Here is a 20,812-nt window from a genome sequence, read left to right on the forward strand (position 1 = left end):
TCTTACCTGTTTTTACACAGTCTATTTAGTTGTATTTACAAAGTCTATTTAGATTTTGTAAATAGTCTGTTGTATTGTAAAGTGCACACAGAGTTTATCATTCTCCTCAACTTTACCTTGGTCTATGAATATATAGGTCTATTCAGATTTTCTGTTCTTTTGAAAATATTTGGAATCAGTTATTCTTTCAAATATTTTTACATGCTTATATTTTTCTCATTTATAGACAATTAGAAAGATATATAGAAAAGAGGAGATACAAAGAAAATACAGAGAGAAGGAAAAAGAGAGGCATATTTACTTATATTTTTCTCATTTATTATCATGCACATGGTTCATATACAGCTTTTCCAGTTTTATTGATATTCCCCTAAGTTTCAGCTCTAGTATTTGTCTATTTTTTCCTTCATTCATATTTTTTATTATCATTAAATTACCTACTTTACTAGGATAGTTTTGTTGTCTGTTTATTTTTTCCTTCTTTATATTCATCTAAGTCTTTCAATTAATTAGAGTATGTTTTGTAAGCTTATATGGTAGCAGCTGGCATCTTCAGTTTTTCAGTTGAGGAAAAGAGAGATGGCTGTGAGAAATTATTGAGGCAGACATGGGTTTCAGTATTCTTGATTAACCATCACAGAGCCCAGAGGCTAGAGAATCGGATGATTTACCATCCCTGAAGAGTCTGTCTAGTGATCCAGACAAATAGCTTTGCTAATGTTATTTAATCACATTTTTATTCACTCATTCATTCATTAAACACCTATTAACAATTTTTGGTGCCGGACCTTGTGCTGTCTTTTGGAGATACAAATACGAAAAGATGTAGAACCTGTATTTAAGGATTTTGTAATTCAAGTGAAGAAACAGATAATCAATTACAAATATAGTAATTACTATGATACAGGTATGTACATGTTTTGGGAAAACGTGTACATACCCCATAGCACAAAATTACTCAGGAAAAGTAATAGAAAATTTAGAAATACTATTTTATTCATTCATATTCAACAAATATATTATGTGTCAGATAATATGCTGAAACCTGGGGAGGTTGTAGGTGTAAAAGTAACTTTCCTTGTCTTTGAGGAGCTGTTAGTCTGGTGGAAGTAAATAATCCTATTACAATAAAGACATGTACCAGATACCTGTGGGGACACAGGAAAGAAACTAAATGAGCCTGTCAGAGGTTAAAAAGACTTTCTTCACAGAGAGAGTAATGTTTGAACTGATACTTGTAAGGTGAGCAGGTATTTATTAAGTGGACAAGGTGTGGCATTCTAAGCAGAGGAAGCAACATGGGCAAAGGTGGCACAGTGGTATAAAAAGGCAGATAGTCTGCTAATGCCAAAGCACGAGGTACAAGGTGGTGAGGGGTGAGAAAAAAGGTGAAAGATACCAAGCTTTTATTAAACTCTGACAGTGTGTCAGACACTATTCTAAATGTTCTATAGAGATTAACATTTAGTTCTTACAGCAGCCCAGGAGGATTTAGATAACTGCTGTTATCCCACTTTATAGATGAAGAAATTAGGCAGAGAGTTTAAGTATCATGTCCAAAATCATACACTGTGAGTGGGCTGGCCAAAATTTGAGTCCTGGTAATCTGACCCCAAAGCCTATGGTCTCTTGCCTACTATAGACTGATACCAATTCATAAAAGACTTTATATTCTATACCAAAGAATTTGGATTTCACTCCATCAATGTCTAGAAACCAGTGAGGTGTTCTTAATTATAAAAATCTACATGATCAGATTTTTAAGTGTATGTTAGCTGCTCAGTTGTGTCCGATTCTTTATGACCCCAGGGACTGCGACCTCCCAGGATCCTCTGTCCATGGAACTTCCCAGAGAAGAATACTGGAGTGGGTTGCCGTTCCTTTCTCCAGGGGATCTTCCTGACCCAGGGATCGAATCCAGGTCCCCTTCATTGCAGGCAGATTCTTTACTATCTGAGCCACCAGGGAAGCCTGATCAGGTTTTTATTTTAACTCAAGTGGCATTTGGAATATGGACTAGAAGGGATGACTTTATGTGAAGAGAATATTAAAGGAAAAAAAGAAATAGCAAGAGGGGCAAACAGCTTCTCCAGTCCGTTTGAGGGATGGTGGAAGCCCTGAAGTAGGGCAGGAAATCAGGGAACAGATTCAGATTCAAGAGTTATTTTGATGAAACTTGGTGATTTGTTATATAGGAATGAGAAGTAAGGAAGGATGAAAAGTCTGCAGTGGTTTTCAGATTTCTGTCCTTGGTAACTAAGTTGAAGTTAGTGCCAGGACATGTGACAGAAAATATGGGAGGAGTGTTCTAGACACTGGTTCTTTATTCTCATAGTTAATATTTCCAGGGATACAAGGATTTTTAAGTGTTTGCAAATCAGTAAGTGTGATGATCACATTAACAAATTAAAGAATAAAACCATATGATATTCTCAAAATATATAGAAAAGGCTTTTGATATAATTCAACATCCATTTATGATTTTAAAAACAGCTCTCCAGAAGGTGGGCATAAAGGGAAATACCTCAACATAAAAAAGGCCATATATGACAAATCCACAACTAACTCAACAATGAAAAGCTAAAACCATTTCCTCTAAGGTCAGGAACAAGATAAGGATTCCCACTCTCACCACTTTTATTCAACATAGTATTGCAAGTCCTAACCATAGATATCAGACAAGAGAAAGAAATGAAAGGAATTAAAATTAGAAAGGAAGAAGTATCACTGTTAGCAGATGACATGATACTATAATAGAAAATCCTGAAGACACCGTCAGAAAACTACTAGAGCTCATGAATTTGGTAAAGTTACAGGTACAAAATTAATACATAAAAATCTATTACATTTCTATACACTAACAGTGAACTATCAAAATTAAGGAAACAATCCCATTTACCACTGAATCAAAAAGAATAAAATAATAAATAAGGAATAAACCTACCTAAGAAGGTAAAGGACTTCCCTGGTGGCTCAGACAGTAAAGCGTCTGCCTACAATGCGGGAGACCCGGGTTCAATCCCTGGGTTGGGAAGATCTCCTGTAGAAGGAAATGGCAACCCACTCCAGTATTCTTGCCTGTAAAATCCCATGGATGAAGGAGCCTCGTAGGCTACAGTCCAGGGGGTCGCAAAGCACTTTCTTTCAAGGAGGTAAAAGACCTGTACTTGAAAAACTATAAGACACTGATGAAAGAAATTGAAGATGTCACAAACAGATGAAAAGATATACCATGTTCTTGGATTGAAAGAATTAACATTGTTAAAACGATCATACTTCCCAAGGCAACCTACAGATTCAATCCCTATCAAGATACCAATGGCATTTTTCACAGAACTAGAACAAATAATTTTAAAATTTGTATAGAAACACAAAAGACCCCAAATAGTAAAAACAATCTTAGAAAAGAAAAACAGAGTAGGAGGAATCATGCTCCCTGACTTCAGATTATACTGCAACGCTACAGTAATCAAACCTGGTACTGGCACAAAAGCAGAGACATAGATCAATGGAACAGAATAGAGAACCCAGAACTATCCCCAGGCACCTGTAGTCAATTAACCTACTACAAAAGTGACAAAAATAGAGTTTCTTCAATAAGTGGTACCGAGAAAACCGAATAGCTACATGTTAAAAAAAAAAAAAAAAATCAGAACATTCTATAACACCATATACCAAAAAAAGTCAAGTTTGCCATATCAGACTCTTAGGTACCATGACAGAGTGATTCTCCTAGTAGTTTAATGGACACAGGAAAATAACTGTCATGTTACCAGGTTTGGATTTTTGCTTGCTTGCTCCGCGTTATCACTAACACATTTAGATAGCCCTTTCAGAGAATTCACTCTACTGAAAGATAGTTTTTGTCAGTAACATTGCTAAATAAATTTTGACTCTAGTTTGGAAATGGAATATTATTTTTTTTAAAGTCATTCTCATTCCAATTGATTTCTGATATTTGGACATCTAAATTTAATGTGCATTGTATGTACACGTTCTTAGGCAGAAATGATAATAGAAATTTTCAGAGTTGTTCTGTAGTTATCCTCAATTCTTGTCCATTGTCCATAAACAATGTTCTGTGAATTTGAAATCCTACTCATACAGGAAAATATCAATATCAATGATACTAAAGAAGGTTTAAATTTTATAAAGGAAGTTTTACTTTTATGCCTCTAAGTGGAAATTGTACAGTGAATAGTGAAATTGTGTATAAAACTGTCTAATAAAAGAAAAACTATATTCTGAATTTTTTAGTATTATAATTATTTTCTTCATAAAGCAAAGTTGTATAATTTTTCCTAAGTATAATTTACTAATCTCCTAAATTTGATTTGTAGACGAACATGCTTGCAACATATTAAAGTTCTTTGATGATACACACTGAAATTTCAGAAAGTTATGAACTTGTCAGTGACTCCTGTTTCCTTCTTTTCTTACCATTTCATAAGGCAATCAGTCTTTTCTTTGAAGAAACTCCTCACAAATGATGCATTTGATTGGAACCAACGCCAAGGTCAAATCTCTTTCATCAGTCAGTTCTTCATAGAGAATACTTTAGTCAAATTCTTTCCTTCATCAGTCAGGCACACCTTCCGTTCAGACAAAACCTCTTTTAGAAAAGCCCCATTCAGCACTGAATGACTGAAAGCAGAACTAGAGTAATCAAGAGTTCTTTATTTTATCTTCATAAATGTACAGCTTCAGGTGAAGGCTGAGGAAAATACCTATAGAGCCTGCAATCTAATGCAAAAGAAGATAGAAGCATTGATTGTATGGCTTGCTGATTTTAAAACTAATCTTTCTGAAGCAGTTTTAATTTCAGAATGTTTAAATAGATTTAATTTCTAATACTAAAAAATTAAAATTCCTAATTCCTATTTTTGATTAAGTGCAATAAACTCATAAAACTTAGCAACTTCCATTTCTGTTTAAAAGCTAATAAAGTGAGAGAACAAGTGCTTTACTCTTACTACTAAAGAATTTATAGCATGCATAGTCACAGAAACCCAAGGGATGAGGGCTGACATTCAAACTCCAAAAACAATTGAGAACAATTTTTTTTTTTTTCAAAATAAGTCTTGTCTGTTATGTGATTCATAGGCTTTATTCTCTCCTGCCTAGAAAGTCTAAATTGGAAATTATATATGTGGAGTCCCACTATGAAATTGAGGAAAGAGAGAAAATAAGCAAATGAGATAATAGACTCAATCTTGGAAGCATATTAAGCATATAAGTAAAAATTATTTGAATCCCCATATTTTAAATCAAGTGAATTTTGAAAGTTCTTAAATTTTCAAATTACGTTAAAAAAGTTTTCAAGAGTGGCTACTAGTGTTCAGCAAGTTTATGTTGAATTGAGATGTATTGCGTCACCTTTTGTGAAGGGTAGAGGATCCTCCTGCCTACCAAATAACATGAATAATAATTGTGAATGGCCCTTAGTCTGAATTGGGCTTCCCTCCTGGCTCAGCTAGTAAAGAATCTGCCTGCAATGTGGGAGACCTGGGTTTGATCCTAGATTGGGAAGATCTCCTGGAGAAAGTGAAAGTGAAGTCGCTCAGCCGTGTCCGTCTCTTTGCAACCCCATGGACTGTAGTCTACCAGGCTCCTCTGTCAATGAGATTTTCCAGGCAAGAATACTGGAGTGAGTTGCCATTTCCTCCTCCAGGAGATCTTCCTGACCCAGGGACTGAACCCAGGTCTCCTGCATTGTAGGCAGAAGGGAAAGGCTACCCACTCCAGGATTCTGTCCTAGAAAATTCCATGGACTGTATAGTCCATGGGGTCGCAAAGAGTCAGACACAACTGAGTGATTTTTTTTTTTAAGTCTGAATCGGTATTATGACATATAACAAACATATACAGACAGGTTCGGTGGTCTGGAGTCTGATTTTATCTCCTTTACAATTAAAATACATTGTCAATTTACTTTAATTATCTAAGAAATCATTATGTTGTTCTTCATTTCTATGAATCTAATTTCCACCCAACCATTCATAAGTAACATAACTCATGTTAGAAAAGTTCAATACTGAGTCACAAAACAATTTCTCATATTACCAGACTTTAACTAATGCAATTTACAACAACAGTAATTATACTTGAAAAATGAAATGTTCTTAAAAGAGTTGTTTTTAAAGATAAACAGTGCTCTCATAAGGAAAAGTCTACCTCATTTCTTTCCATCACATTTGAGCTCGGAAGTTGTAGTGAAGGAAAAGATTAATGGTTTCCTATGTGTGCTTTCCCAGGTGGCTCAGTGGTAAAAAAAAAAAAAAATCTGCCTGGCAGTACAGGAGACACAAAAGACAAGAGTTCAATCCCTGGGTTGGGAAAATTCCCTGGAGAAGGAAATGGCAACCCACTCCAGTATTCAGTTCAGTTCAGTTCAGTTGCTCAGTCGTGTCCGACTCCCTGCAACCCCATGAACTGCAGCATGCCAGGCCTCCCTGTCCATCACCAATTCCCAGAGTTTACCCAAACTCATGTCCATTGAGTCAGTGATGCCATCCAACCATCTCATCCTCTTCTCCTCCTGCCCTCAATCTTTCCCAGCATCAGGGTCTTTTCAAATGAGTCAGCTCTTCGCATCAGGTGGCCAAAGTATTGGAGTTTCAGCTTCAACATCAGTCCTTCCAATGAACACCCAGGACTGACCTCCTTTAGAATGGACTGGTTGGATCTCCTTGCAGTCCAAGAACTCTCAAGAGTCTTCTCCAGCACCACAGTTCAAAAGCATCAATTCTTCGGCGCTCAGCTTTCTTTATAGTTCAACTCTCACATCCATGCATGACCCCTGGAAAAACTTCAGCCTTGACTAGACGGACCTTTGTTGACAAAGTAATGTCTCTGCTTTTTAATATGCTGTCTAGGTTGGTCATAACTTTCCCTCCAAGGAGCAAGCGTCTTTTAATTTCATGGCTGCAATCACCATCTACAGTGATTTTGAAGCCCCAAAAAATGAAGTCAGCCACTGTTTCCCCATCTATTTGCCATGAAGTGACGAGACCGGATGCCATGATCTTAGTTTTCTGAATGTTGAGCTTTAAGCCAACCTTTTCACTGTCCTCTTTCACTTTCATCAAGAGGCTTTTTAGTTCTTCACTTTCTGCCATAAGGGTGGTGTCATCTGCATATCTGAGGTTATTGATATTTCTCCCAGCAATCTTGATTCCAGTTTGTGCTTCTTCCAGCCCAGCATTTCTCATGTATTCTACATATAAGTTAAAAAAGCAAGGTGACAATATACAGCCTTGACATATTCCTTTTCCTATTTGGAGCCAGTCTGTTTTTCCATGTCCAGTTCTAACTGTTGCTTCCTGACCTTCATACAGGTTTCTTAAGAGGCAGGTCAGGTGGTCTGATATTCCCATCTCTTTCAGAATTTTCCACAATTTATTGTGATCCACACAGTCAAAGGCTTTGGCATAGTCAATAAAGCAGAAAAGATGTATTTCTGAATGTTTTTCTTGCTTTTTCGATGGTCCAGCGGATGTTGGGAATTTGATCTCTGGTTCCTCTGCCTTTTCTACAACCAGCTTGAACATCTGCAAGTTCATGGTTCACATATTACTGAAGCCTGGTTTGGAGAATTTTGCACATTACTTTGCTTAGTGTGTGAGATGAGTGCAATTGTGTGGTAGTTTGAGCATTCTTTGGCATTGCCTTTCTTTGGGATTGGAATGAAAACTGACCTTTTCCCGTCCTGTGGCCACTGCTCAGTTTTCCAAATTTGCTGGCATATTGAGTGCAGCACGTTTACAGCATCATATTTTAGGATTTGAAATAGTTCAGCTGAAATTCTATCACCTCCACTAGCTTTGTTCATAGTATGCTTCCTAAGGCCTACTTGACTGCACATTCCAGGATGTCTGGCTCTAGGTGAGTGATCACACCATCGTGATTATCTGGGTCGTGAAGATCTTTTTTGTACAGTTCTTCTGTGTATTCTTGCCACCTCTTCTTAATATCTTCTGTTTCTGTTAGGTCCCTACCATTTCTGTCCTTTAATGAGCCCATCTTTGCATGAAATGTTTCCTTGGTACCTCTAATTTTCTTGAAGAGATCCCTAGTCTTTCCCAGACAACAACAATATGTGTGACTAATAAAAAAGTAAACATCAGTGATAGGAAATAGGTACACAAGTACACTGCTAAAATGAGATATAGTTTTCTATATCTCATATTTCTATATTTCTCCCATATGCTATAGTGATTGATATAAAAACTTGAAGATATTCTATACTGGCTATAGTTTGTCTCTCTATAATAGTCTCAATATTTGTATTGTTTGTTCATTTTTTTCAGTCAAGAGAATCCATTCCGTTAAATGACCTAAAGTCGGAAGTATCACCCCGGATTTCAGCAGAGGACCTGATTGACTTGTGTGAGCTGACAGTGACTGGCCACTTCAAAACACCCACCAAGAAGACAAAGTCCAGTAAACCAAAGCTCTTGGTAGTCGACATCCGGAATAGTGAAGAGTATCCTTTACACATTTGGTTTTAAAGGGTGGTACTGCTTTATTCACATTGCTTCCTTTTCATTTAAAGGGCATGTGATAAAAACAATGAACATGTTTGGGATTCCTCTGAATTCAGATAGCTAAATCTCAAACTGGTGCCAGAACAGACTTGCATAATATTAATATAATGTTTCATAAGATAACATTACATACCAGAGACCTTAAAATACTTTCCAAACAACACCAGAATAGTGGGCTATTTTCTTGGTTTTTGTGTTTCTCTGGTGTATATTGGTACTCCTGGGGGAATTTGAATCCTTCCTGGCATAGATAAAACTTTGGCAGAGATGAAAAGTAAGTGTTTACCTGATCTACCTCTTAGCCTAGAGAGGAAAGTTCACCAGATCTCAACTCTGAACTTTTATTTATTATAATTTTCAAAATATTGGCTTATAGGGAACATGTTAAAGTATTTTCCACTGATATTTTACTATTAAATGTACCATAACTTCTGGTGGTTTTGCTTGGCATTAAAATATAAAAAGTTACAAAGTAGTAATAGTTTAGTCTTTCTCCTTATATTTTCATCTCTATCAGATTTTTGTAAAGCATGTCTTGATTCTCTATACTCTTAAATCTAGATAAATGATTTTCTGTTTTTGTTTTTGTTTTTTTGAACCAGGTAACTACCTCTTAAAATCTTTCTTAGAATCTCAATATATAAAATATAAATGAAGAAATTTTTTACAATTAATTTTCTTTGTAAGTTAACATTTGTAGCATTTACTAACTATAAATAAGGGTTATATGTGGATGAGGATTGGCAAGTTGTGGTTTCTTATATGCTGAAGCGGCATATAAGTTTTCATGTGCATATTTTCAATCACAGTTTTTGAAATGAAATTTTAAAATGAAATTCAAGCCATAGATTTCCAGAACTCCTGAAGCAATCCTTAGAATCTTAGATTACTGAAAATACTTTGAGAGCCTTCTACTTCAAATGATACCTCACCATCTTTCTGTGAAAAGTTTCTACTTTCCCTAGACTGTGAGACCCCAAGTTTGGGGAAAATATAAATGTTCATGTTTCTGGTGTTAGGGCATTAGGGGTACTAAGAGTTCCTCAGCAGAGTAGAGTGGACTCCCAAAAGAAGCATTAAGTTCCAATTGACTGGTCAGGGACCCCTGATGTACAAGTTCTACTTATCCATGATTTCAAACGTTTTAAGTACTTTTAGTTTCTTAATGTTATAGTTTATGTTTCTTTTGGTTGAGCCTTTAGTTATTGGAGAAGGAAATGGCAACCCACTCCAGTGTTCTTGCCTGGAAAACCCCATGGACGGAGGAACCTGGTACGCCATAGTCCATGGGGTCACAAAGAGTCAGACACAACTGAGCAATATTTACTTTACTTTTACTTTTATTTACTGACTCATAAAACCATCCAAAAAAGCATAATTTTACAGTGATTTATCCTAATGTTAAGGACTATTACTGAAATAATTAAAACAGTTTATGTATATACCACACTCCTGATATTTCCTTTCAAGCTACTTAATTAACCACTTGAAATTTTTAAATACACACAGTATGAAAGGAACATTCAATCCAAGTTTTCCAAAGCTTGTGGTCTGACTTTAATTTTTATTAAAACTCTCCTTTATTTTATACAGAATAAATATAAATAGAACAGCAGAAAGCAGAGCAACTCACCTGAACATTGTTCTCTGATAAGTATAGGTGAGTTGCCCAACGTAGGAGTGTCTTTATGTCATCCTACCACTCTTGGTTCAAGGTTGGGACTCGGCAGAGACCTGGCTTCAGTGACTTTATCTCCTCTGATTTCCTCTCTTACTGTACTTGCTGGTTTCTTGCCGGTCCAAAATTGCCAAGCATATTTATACATCAAGGCCTTTGCCCTCGCTCCTCCTGCCTAGAATATTTCTCCCCACATCTTTTATAGCCTGCCTCTTTACATCATTCAGCTCTGCTGAGATATCATCTTTTCTCAAAGGAGATAGTCACTGAAGCCAGAAGGTATGGGGCAGTCAGAAATCTCTACAGTGTGAGTTTCGAGTTACTAACATACTTTTAATTACTCAACTACCTGTAATCACTATTCAAAAAAATCCACGATGAGAGATTTATGCTGTTGGTTAAAGACTTTTCACTGTCCTGTTGAAGATACATAAATGTACGTGGTGGCAGTTTTATGCCTGACCTGTTTCTTTAAAATGAGAGACACTTAGAATGAATAATTTATTAAAATTCAATAGATGTTAAGTGAATTGACTTCCAATAATAGCGATCATTAAACTCTCACAGTGTGCCAAGCGTGGCATAAAATAATATCTCTATTTTACTGATGAAGAAACTGAGGCTTGAAAAGGCTGATCAACTTTCACAAGGGCACATAACTGACAGTTGGTAGAGCTAGCCTCATGTTCCAAGCTTTATTCTCCAAGCTTTATGCAGGTGGCTGTTTTGTCTTTTCATAGGACTGTTCAGCAAGCATAAACAAGATTGAGATATGTCACTTAATATAAATTATTGACTGAATGAGATGTGTATTGATTCCAAATGATGTGTTCATACACTGTATGTCTGTACGTACTCAGTCGTGTCTGACTTTTTGCAACCCTGTGGACTATAGCCTGCGAGGCTTCTCTGTCCATGCAGTTTTTCCAGGCAAGAATACTGGAATGGGTTGCCATTTCCTACTCCAGGGAATCTTCCAGAGCCAGGGATCAAACTCGCATCTCCTGTGTCTCCTGCATTGGCAGGCGGACTCTTTACCACTGTACTGCCTGGGAAGTCCCATACATGGTATACATTCTTCAGGTCGTACACACAAACTGAACTATAGATTCCAGTGCCTCTGTGTGTAGGGGCCTTAATCCCAATTAAATACGACTACTACTTATCTTTATACAGACACAGACACAGAATCAAAGAAAAATGAGTTATTTTAAATACTGTAGAGAAAATTTGGAATGCTTTGAGAGAGGAAGCATGTTAGAAAGGTTCTTTCCTACTGTAGTAACTTAATTTATAAGATCTAATGCTTTCAAAGTATGTTTTATTAAAATTTTCCAAAACTGTCACTAAGATGCTGTAATTTTAAAACTAACAAAGTAAGCCTGTTGAAATCTTCATATTTTTTCAAGGAATCATTTTTGTAGACTAACTTAATTTTTCAGTTAAACTCTGGGATTAACATGACTTTTCCTATCTGTTTAAGAAATGAATAAATATTTAACACTAGTTTATTTTTTAAATAGTTTTATTTCTCCAGTGCCTACAAATTATAGTCCTATACAGTACAGCAGGGAGGGAAAAACAACCAAACCAGAAACTCTGTAACATCTTTTTCTTCCCCTAAGAAAGTTATCTTTTTAAGTGTTGTATATAATATTTAACTGTTTATAGTCTTCTTATGTCATTTTTTATGTTTCCCAGGTGGCTCAGTGGTAACGAATCCACCTGCCAAAGCAGGAAACGTGGGAGACACAAATTGAGTCCCTGGGTCAGGAACATCTCCTGGTGTAGGAAATGGCAACCCACTCCAGTATGCTTGCCTGGAAAATTCCATGAACAGAGAAGACTGGCAGGCTACAGTCCATGGAGTAGCAAAGAGTCAGAGATGACTGAGCACACACACAATCATTTTTTTATCCTCTGCTTTTATGGATCAATTAAGCAGGAAAATTTGGCTAATACACTTCTTCATATAGGTGATACATCTTTATATTGGTGAAAAATTTGCTTTCCTCATACATTTTACTCTGTCTAGAATTAAATTTCATGTTGTCTTTCTTCACCTATGTAAAATAATTAAAATGATCATTTATGAAAAGGAAGGAGGCAGTGTTATCCTTCAGCAAGATAAGCTACCAGTGAATTCAAAGGACAGCCTTACCCCTCCCTAGAACTCTGCTATGCACATAGGGAAAGAAAAGTACCCTTTTCCTCTACTTTTCTAAGTTCTTTTCTATAGGGACCCCTATAACAGAAAAATTCACAACAGAAAAGTATACAGATTTTATTTAATAGAAGTTTTATATGACATAAGCACCTTCATAAGGAACACGTGAAGAATTGACTAAACCTGAGTGTTTTTAAGCTAGGTCTGATGAAAAGTAGACAGCCATGGGAAAATGTGATAGAGCAAAAGGGGTTTGAGCTAAGCGTTGTAAACTTTTGTAGTAAACCAAGGAAAACTTAGCAAGACCTGTCCATTCAGATTCCTCTTAGTGTTCCTCAGTCTTGAAGATAAGGATGTTCCTATCCTCTAAGTATTAATATAAGGAGCGGGCACGTGAGCTAAGTCACTTCAATCATGTCCCACTATGTGCGACCCTGTGGACTACAGCTCTCCAGGCTCCTCTGTCTGTGATTCTCCGGGCAAGAGTACGGGAATGGGTTGCCATGCCCTCCTCCAGGGGATCTTCCCGGCCCAGGGATCCAACTTGCATCTCTTATGTCTCCTGCATTGGCACACAGGTTCTTTACCACTACCACCACCTGAGAAGCCCAGTATAAGCAGGGCATCTCTCAGTTGAAGGTTTTATGACCTGACGCATGGGAAGGTCAGAAAGTCCTTCCTGCACATGACATTTCTCAAATTCCTTCGGCTTAAAATATTCAGTATTTCAAGATGTCGTAATTTGGGGTGGCGTGTCCTGAACCCCATCACAGAGATAATATTTTAATCTATTATCAGTTTTTGTGATTGTAGGTGAGGAGAAGCATGTCAAAAATATGAGAACTGCCTCTAACCTAGGAGGAGACCAAGAGAGGAGGGGAATTTAGACAAGGAAGGCTGGAGGACATGAAGACAGACTTCATACACTTGGAATAGAGATATAATCCCAGCTTTAGAATATGAAGGAACCCTAGAGATAATCTAGTTCATATTCTCAATAGTAGAGCTAAACGGCTTATATCAGGGAGGCTAAAGAGCAAAGTTTTGTTGAAATCTTATTTTCTTTTTGTTTTTATAAGAAGGAAACATGAATTGTTAATCTAGGTAAAGGTTCAGGTCAGTTATTTTTGTCCTTCAGTACATAATGGAAACTTCAGAGCAAACAATAATTGAATATTTTAAAGAGGCAATAGAAAATGTTCCTCAGGTAGTACATAAATTTGATAACTATTTAATAGTTTAAAGATAATACACAAGTTAAACCGCTGTTTTATTTTTTTTAATTTAAATTTATTTATTTTAATTGGAGGTTAATTACTTTGCAATATTGTATTGGTTTTGCCATGCATCAACATGAATCCACCACGGGTGTGTACACATGTTCCCCATCCTGAACCCCCCCCCACCTCCCTCCCTGTACCATCGCTCTGGGTCATCCCAGTACACCAGCCCCAAGCATCCTGCATCGAACCTGGACTGGCAATTCGTTTCTTATATGATATACATGTTTCAATGCCATTCTCCCGACATGCCACCCTCTCCCTCTCCCACAGAGTCCAAAAGACTGTTCTATACATCTGTGTCTCTTTTGCTGTCTCACATACAGTGTTGTCGTTACCATCTTTCTAAAGTCCATATATAGGCGTTAGTATACTGTATTGGTGTTTTTCTTTCTGGCTTACTTCACTCTGTATAATAGGCTCCAGTTTCATCCACCTCATTAGAACTGATTCAAATGTATTCTTTTTAATGGCTAAGTAATACTCCATTGTGCAATTGTGCGGTAGTTTGAGCATTCTTTGGCATTGCCTTTCTTTGGGATTGGAATGAAAACTGACCTTTTCCAGTCCTGTGGCCACTGCTGAGTTTTCCAAAATTGCTGGCATATTGAGTGAAGCACTTTCACAGCATCATCTTTCAGGATTTGAAATAGCTCGACTGGAATTCCATAACCTCCACTAGCTTTGTTCATAGTGATGCTTTCTAAGGCCCACTTGACTTCACATTCCAGGATGTCTGGCTCTAGGTCAGTGATCACAACATCGTGATTACAGCACAATTGCACTCATCTCACACGCTAGTAAAGTAATGCTCAAAATTCTCCAAGCCAGGCTTCAGCAATATGTGAACTGTGAACTTCCTGATGTTCAAGCTGGTTTTAGAAAAGGCAGAGGAACCAGAGATCAAATTGCCAACATCTGCTGAATCATGGAAAAAGCAAGAGAATTCCAGAAAAACATCTATTTCTACTTTATTGACTATGCCAAAGCCTTTGACTGTGTGGATCACAATAAACTGTGGAAAATTCTGAAAGTGATGGGGATACCAGACCACCTGACCTGCCTCTTGAGAAATTTGTATGCAGGTCAGGAAGCAACAGTTAGAACTGGACATGGAACAACAGACTGGCTCCAAATAGGAAAAGGAGTATGTCAAGGCTGTATATTGTCACCCTGATTATTTAACTTATATGCAGAGTACATCATGAGAAAGGCTGGACTGGAAGAAGCACAAGCTAGAATCAAGATTGCCGGAAGAAATATCAATAACCTCAGATATGCAGATGACACCACCCTTATGGCAGAAAGTGAAGAGGAACTCAAAAGCCTCTTGATGAAAGTGAAAGTAGAGAGTGAAAAAGTTGGCTTAAAGCTCAACATTCAGAAAACGAAGATCATGGCATCTGGTCCCATCACTTCATGGGAAATCAATGGGGAAACAGTGTCAGACTTCATTTTTTTGGGCTCCAAAATCACTGCAGATGGTGACTGCAGCCATGAAATTAAAAGACGCTTACTCCTTGGAAGGAAAGTTATGACCAACCTAGATAGCATATTCAAAAGCAGAGACATTACTTTGCCAACAAAGGTCCGTCTAGTCAAGGCTATGGTTTTTCCAGTGGTCATGTATGGATGTGAGAGTTAGACTGTGAAGAAGGCTGAGTGCCGAAGAATTGATGCTTTTGAACTGTGGTGTTGGAGAAGACTCTTGAGAGTCCCTTGGACTGCAAGGAGATCCAACCAGTCCATTCTGAAGGAGATCAGCCTTGGGATTTCTTTGGAAGGAATGATGCTAAAGCTGAAACTCCAGTACTTTGGCCACCTCATGCGAAGAGTTGACTCATTGGAAAAGACTCTGATGCTGGGAGGGATTGGGGGCAGGAGGAGAAGGGGACGGCAGAGTATGAGATGGCTGGATGGCATCACTGACTTGGACATGAATCTGGGTGAACTCCGTGAGTTGGTGATGGACAGGGAGGCCTGGCATGCTGCGATTCATGGGGTCGCAAAGAGTCGGACATGACTGAGCGACTGAGCTGAACTGAATACTCCATTGTGTATATGTACCACAGCTTTCTTATCCACTCATCTGCTGATGGACATCTAGGTTGCTTCCATGTCCTGGCTATTGTAAACAGTGCTGCAATGAACAATGGGGTACATGTGTCTCTTTCAATTCTGGTTTCTTCGGTGCGTATGCCCAGCAATGGGATTGCTGGGTCATAAGGCAGTTCTATTTCCAGGTTTTTAAGGAATCTCCACACTGTTCTCCATAGTCCCTGTACTAGTTTGCATTCCCACCAACAGTGTAAGAGGGTTCCCTTTTCTCCACACCCTCTCCAGCATTTATTGCTTGTAGACTTTTGGATCACAGCCATTCTGACTGGTGTGAAATGGTACCTCATTGTGGTTTTGATTTGCATTTCTCTGATAATGAGTGATGTTGAGCATCTTTTCATGTGTTTGTTAGCCATCTGTATGTCTTCTTTGGAGAAATGTCTGTTTAGTTCTTTGTCCTATTTTTTGATTGGGTCATTTATTTTTCTGGAATTGAGCTGCAGGAGTTGCTTGTATATTTTTGAGATTAGTTGTTTGTCAGTTGCTTCATTTGCTATTATTTTCTCCCATTCTGAAAGCTGTCTTTTCACCTTGCTTATAGTTTCCTTTGTTGTGCAGAAGCTTTTAATTTTAATTAGGTCCCATTTGTTTATTTTTGCGTTTATTTCCAATATTCTGGGAGGTGGATCATAGAGGATCCTTCTGTGATGTATGTCGGAGAGTGTTTTGCCTATGTTCTCCTCAAGGAGTTATATAGTTTTCTGGTCTTACGTTTAGATCTTTAATCCATTTTGAGTTTATTTTTGTGTATAGTGTTAGAAAGTGTTCTGCTGCTGCTGCTGCTAAGTCGCTTCAGTCGTGTCCGACTCTGTGCGACCCCATAGACGGCAGCCCACCAGGATCCCCCGTCCCTTGGGTTCTCCAGGCAAGAACACTGGAGTGGGTTGCCATTTCCTTCTCCAATGCATGAAAGTAAAAAGTGAAAGTGAAGTCACTCAATTGTGTCCAACTCTTCACGACCCCATGGACTGCAGCCTACCAGGCTCCTCCATCCATGGGATTTTCCAGGCAAGAGTACTGGAGTGGGGTGCCATCACCTTCTCCTAGAAAGTGTTCTAGTTTCATTCTTTTACAAGTGGTTGACCAGTTTTCCCAGCACCACTTGTTAAAGAGATTGTCTTTTCTCCATTGTATATTCTTGCTTCCTTTGTCAAAGATAAGGTGTCCATAGGTGCATGGATTTATCTCTGGGCTTTCTATTTTGTTCCATGTTTTCTTTAATATTTCTAAAGATTTCGTTTCAAATTTCCTAAATATTTCAGTTCCAAATTTCAGAGTTCATATTTAGTGTTCTAGTCATATAATGTGGGTCTAACTGTTATCTATGAATAGAAATACTTTGAAGGTCTGTTCTCATTTGCTTGAAGTCAAGGTTGGTTTTGAAGCTTTATTTTTAAAACTCTTAACTTTTTTTAAATATCAGAAGCTATCGGAAAGACCTCAAGCTTACATTTTTAATTTAAAAAGCACATAAATTCAGTTGTTTTCATTATTACACCATGTTATTCATCCTTAGTAAATGCTAGATTTGCTCTTGTCTCTGTGTCCTGAAGAATTAATTTCTAAAAAAGTCTTCAAAGTAATATTGAGGTACTTGTGTTCAGAGCAAAGTGATAATAAAGAGGCTTAGTAAGATTCTTGTTTGGATCTAGATTTAAGATACTTGAATTACAGTTTCTATTCATGTATATTACTACAGCTGAATGGACCTTGTATAATGTGGGAGTATATGGTAGCCACTACTGCAGAATGTCTCCACTGTCTGGATTAATAGTTTTGAGAAGTACATCAATTGTTGTTCAGTTGCTCAGTGGTGTCCAACTCTTTTGCAACCCCATGGACTCTAGCCTGCCAGACTCCTCTGCACATGGGATTTCCCAGGCAAGAATACTGGAGTGGGTTCCATCTCCAGGGGATCTTCTTGACCCAGGAATCGAACCCACATCTCCTGCATTACAGTCAGATTCTTTACCATTGAGCTACCGGCACAGGAGAGCTCCTGGTTTCTCTGACACCTATCCATTGCCCCAGTTCGTGAGTTCCATCAACCTTATTTAAACAGCCAGTCAGTCCTGCCTGAGAACCTACTTTGCTTGGTTAAATCAGAGCCCCTGCCCAACAGGAACTCAGTCTTATGGCTAAGGCAGACAAATGAGATAGATAATTGCCATACTGTGTGAAATGCTCTATGTCTGAGCCATACTCAGAAAGCCTTGGGAATATTAGGATGGTCATCTAAGCCAGATAATGCCTGAAACAGGTCTTAAAAGACAAGTGGAAGTCACCTGAGCAATGAAGAGAAAGAAGACACTTGAGACTGAAAAAACACGTAGTGGGTGGGTGCAAAGAATGTGAGGAAGACACAATAAGGGAATTACAAGTACTCTGGGTATACTTGGCTGGAATATATGAGGTTAGAAAGTGAGACTAATGTAGGCAAAGGTAACTTACAGAGAATGTTGTATAATGTGCTAGGAAATCCAGGTTTTATTCCATAGGCTGTGAGAAACGGTTAAAGGATTTTAATCAGTTAAGTGGCATGCTCAGATTTGTCTTTCAGTGAGAAAAAGAATGACTGTGGAAGGAATGGTGCAGACAAGCCTGGAAGGATGGACTCACCCAGAGATTTGATGTACTTAAATATTCCTTCATATTTGCAGTCACAGAGTGAGGTCTCTAGCTTTGCCCTAAAATAAACTAGTTTTCCTGGGCCCTTTGGGTTGGTATCTATGCTGGAGAAAATCCAGGGAAATGACTCCTGTTGCTGTTTCTTTTTCCTCATACTGTATCTTGACAAAAGATAATTATGTACCATAACACTAACAAGTATTGATAGGTAGTGGTGCCACAAGCTAGAAGGCCAGGAGGCATTTAGTGTATTTGCCCCTCATACTAGTTACTCTAGGTTTGGCACAATGCTGAAATCTGTTTACTCAGCAAATAAGTTAGATGTATTCTAGACACTAAATTAAGCATTGTAAGAGTTTCATAGATGAGATAAATACAGATCCTTTATATAAGTCATTTAAAGTCTTGATGAAAGTCAGGTACATTAGTATGTATTAATGGTTTTAGTCTCTAAGTCATGTCTGACTCTTGCGGTCCTCTGGACTATAGCCTCCTAGGCTCCTCTGTCCATGGGATTTCCCAGGCAAGAATATTGGAGTGGATTGCCATGCACTTATCTAGAGGATCTTCCCAACTCAGGGATCGAATCCATGTGTCCTGCATTGACAGGCAGATTCTTTGCCTTTGAGCCACCAGGAAAGCCAAATTAGTATGTGTTATAACAGACCAAATGGCTGTCATGAGAGATGTACAGAGACTGTAGGAAGGGAAACTTTCATGGAGGAATTCTCAAAAGATAGATAATATTTGAACACTCAAAAATATAGAGAAAATATATTTAGGTATCCCTATTTAGGTAGGGAAAACTATAGGAACTAGGCAGAACATACGCTGGAAACAGTATGTGATCCAGTGTGGTTGGAATTGAAGTAGTTTGGTTCTGTTCATAAGCTCTGAACTGAGAAATTTGGACTTTGTCCTATAGGCAGCCTTGGAAGTTTTCTCAGGATGGGTGTGGTAATCAGAACTTTGTTTTAAATATTTTAATATAACAATACTGTGAATAAAATGGATTTCCAAAGGAAAAGAGAATTGGAGAAAACAAAAAGCTATTGCTATAGTCTAAGCTCAAAGTAACGAGTGTCTGAAATAGGCAAGTGGTAATGGGATACAGATAGGACAGTGGAATTTATGAGTATAGTACAGTTGAACGTTGCCACTAATGAGATAACAAAAATGAGGTTTTAGAGTGACTTGGAGATGGTGATCCTATTCAAAGAAAGCAGCAATAGATTTAGCAAAGAAAAATGATGATATCTCAAGGGTATAATTTTTATATCAGTTAATACAGCTTAGTTATATAATAGAAAGCTTTTGGCTTTTGATATACTAAAGGTATAGCCTTTACTTTGAGCTCTTTAACACTAACTATAATTTGCAAACTATAACATAGCAAACAAAGAAGCCAACATATAACTGAGCATACCTTCTTGGTCTGGTAAGATACAAGTATGCTTTGTGTATAGAAGTGTGATGTCACCAAGTGAGAAATGCTGTGCACTTTCAGAATTTAGAAACCTTAAGGTTATTTCTGTACTGAATTTTGAACCATCAATTATTTAAAGGAATTTTAAAATCTTTTAGTAAAGTAAATAATTTTTTGGAATATGAAAATTTGCCTATGTAACTTACCTATATCATGTATCCATATTATTCTTAGAACTAATATTTTTTCTGCATTCCTCATTAAAGTGTGATGCATCTTCTTGTACCATCATATAGACTGACTTGTGACTGTAAGAAAGTCTTCGTATCTTAGAAATGTACAAGATAATACACATCATCCTTACCTGTTAATATTGTTCTAATAACCCAACTCCTTTATCATACACAAAAATATTTAAGGTACAAACACACCTGAGGCAGTGACTGCTATAGTAATCAGATGCTTTTGTGTTTTTATAGCTACTACTATTCCATAGAAGAGATTGCATTGCAATTTCTATCAACTTCTTTAATCATGTCTTATGTCTTTTAATTCTTTCAAATTCATCATTAAAAATCCAAATAGCAAAATGTCTTATAAACACTGAAAAGATAATAGCTAGTGTTTATATGTGGCATTGTTTTTATTGTGTTTTTTTTTGCCAAAACCAATCTTAAAATTATGGTGGACATTGTTATAAGTACACTATCAAGATGTATATATGATTGAGGCTAATTACCACATAAATACTTGGGCTTCTATAGCCTTGGTCTCTAAACTGGATACGTGAAGCTGAAGCTTTTTAAGGTTATAGTTTGTAAAATAGTATAGTGTCCATCTGTTGGGTAGTATACCCACTATAGAACCTCTTTAAGTGTAGGTGGATTCTTTACCACCTGAGCCCCCAAGGGAAGCCCAAATGCAAAAGGCAAATGCAATGAATCCAAGTTTTTGTCTAGAATGTGAGGT

General features: G+C 37.5%; 1 protein-coding gene across 4 annotated transcripts in view; it reads left to right on the forward strand.

Moving 5' to 3' along the window:
• Window positions 1-20,812, forward strand: part of TBCK (TBC1 domain containing kinase) — a 208,922-nt gene that overhangs the window by 151,905 nt on the left and 36,205 nt on the right. For all 4 annotated transcript variants that reach the window (XM_070791100.1, XM_070791099.1, XM_070791098.1 and 1 more), the window contains one exon: window positions 8,310-8,485. In XM_070791100.1, coding sequence (XP_070647201.1) covers window positions 8,310-8,485 — 176 coding nt within the window. The remainder of the gene's footprint in view (window positions 1-8,309; window positions 8,486-20,812) is intronic.

The sequence above is a fragment of the Bos indicus genome, chromosome 6 (assembly GCF_029378745.1).
Source record: "Bos indicus isolate NIAB-ARS_2022 breed Sahiwal x Tharparkar chromosome 6, NIAB-ARS_B.indTharparkar_mat_pri_1.0, whole genome shotgun sequence".
Taxonomy (NCBI): Eukaryota; Metazoa; Chordata; class Mammalia; order Artiodactyla; family Bovidae; genus Bos; species Bos indicus.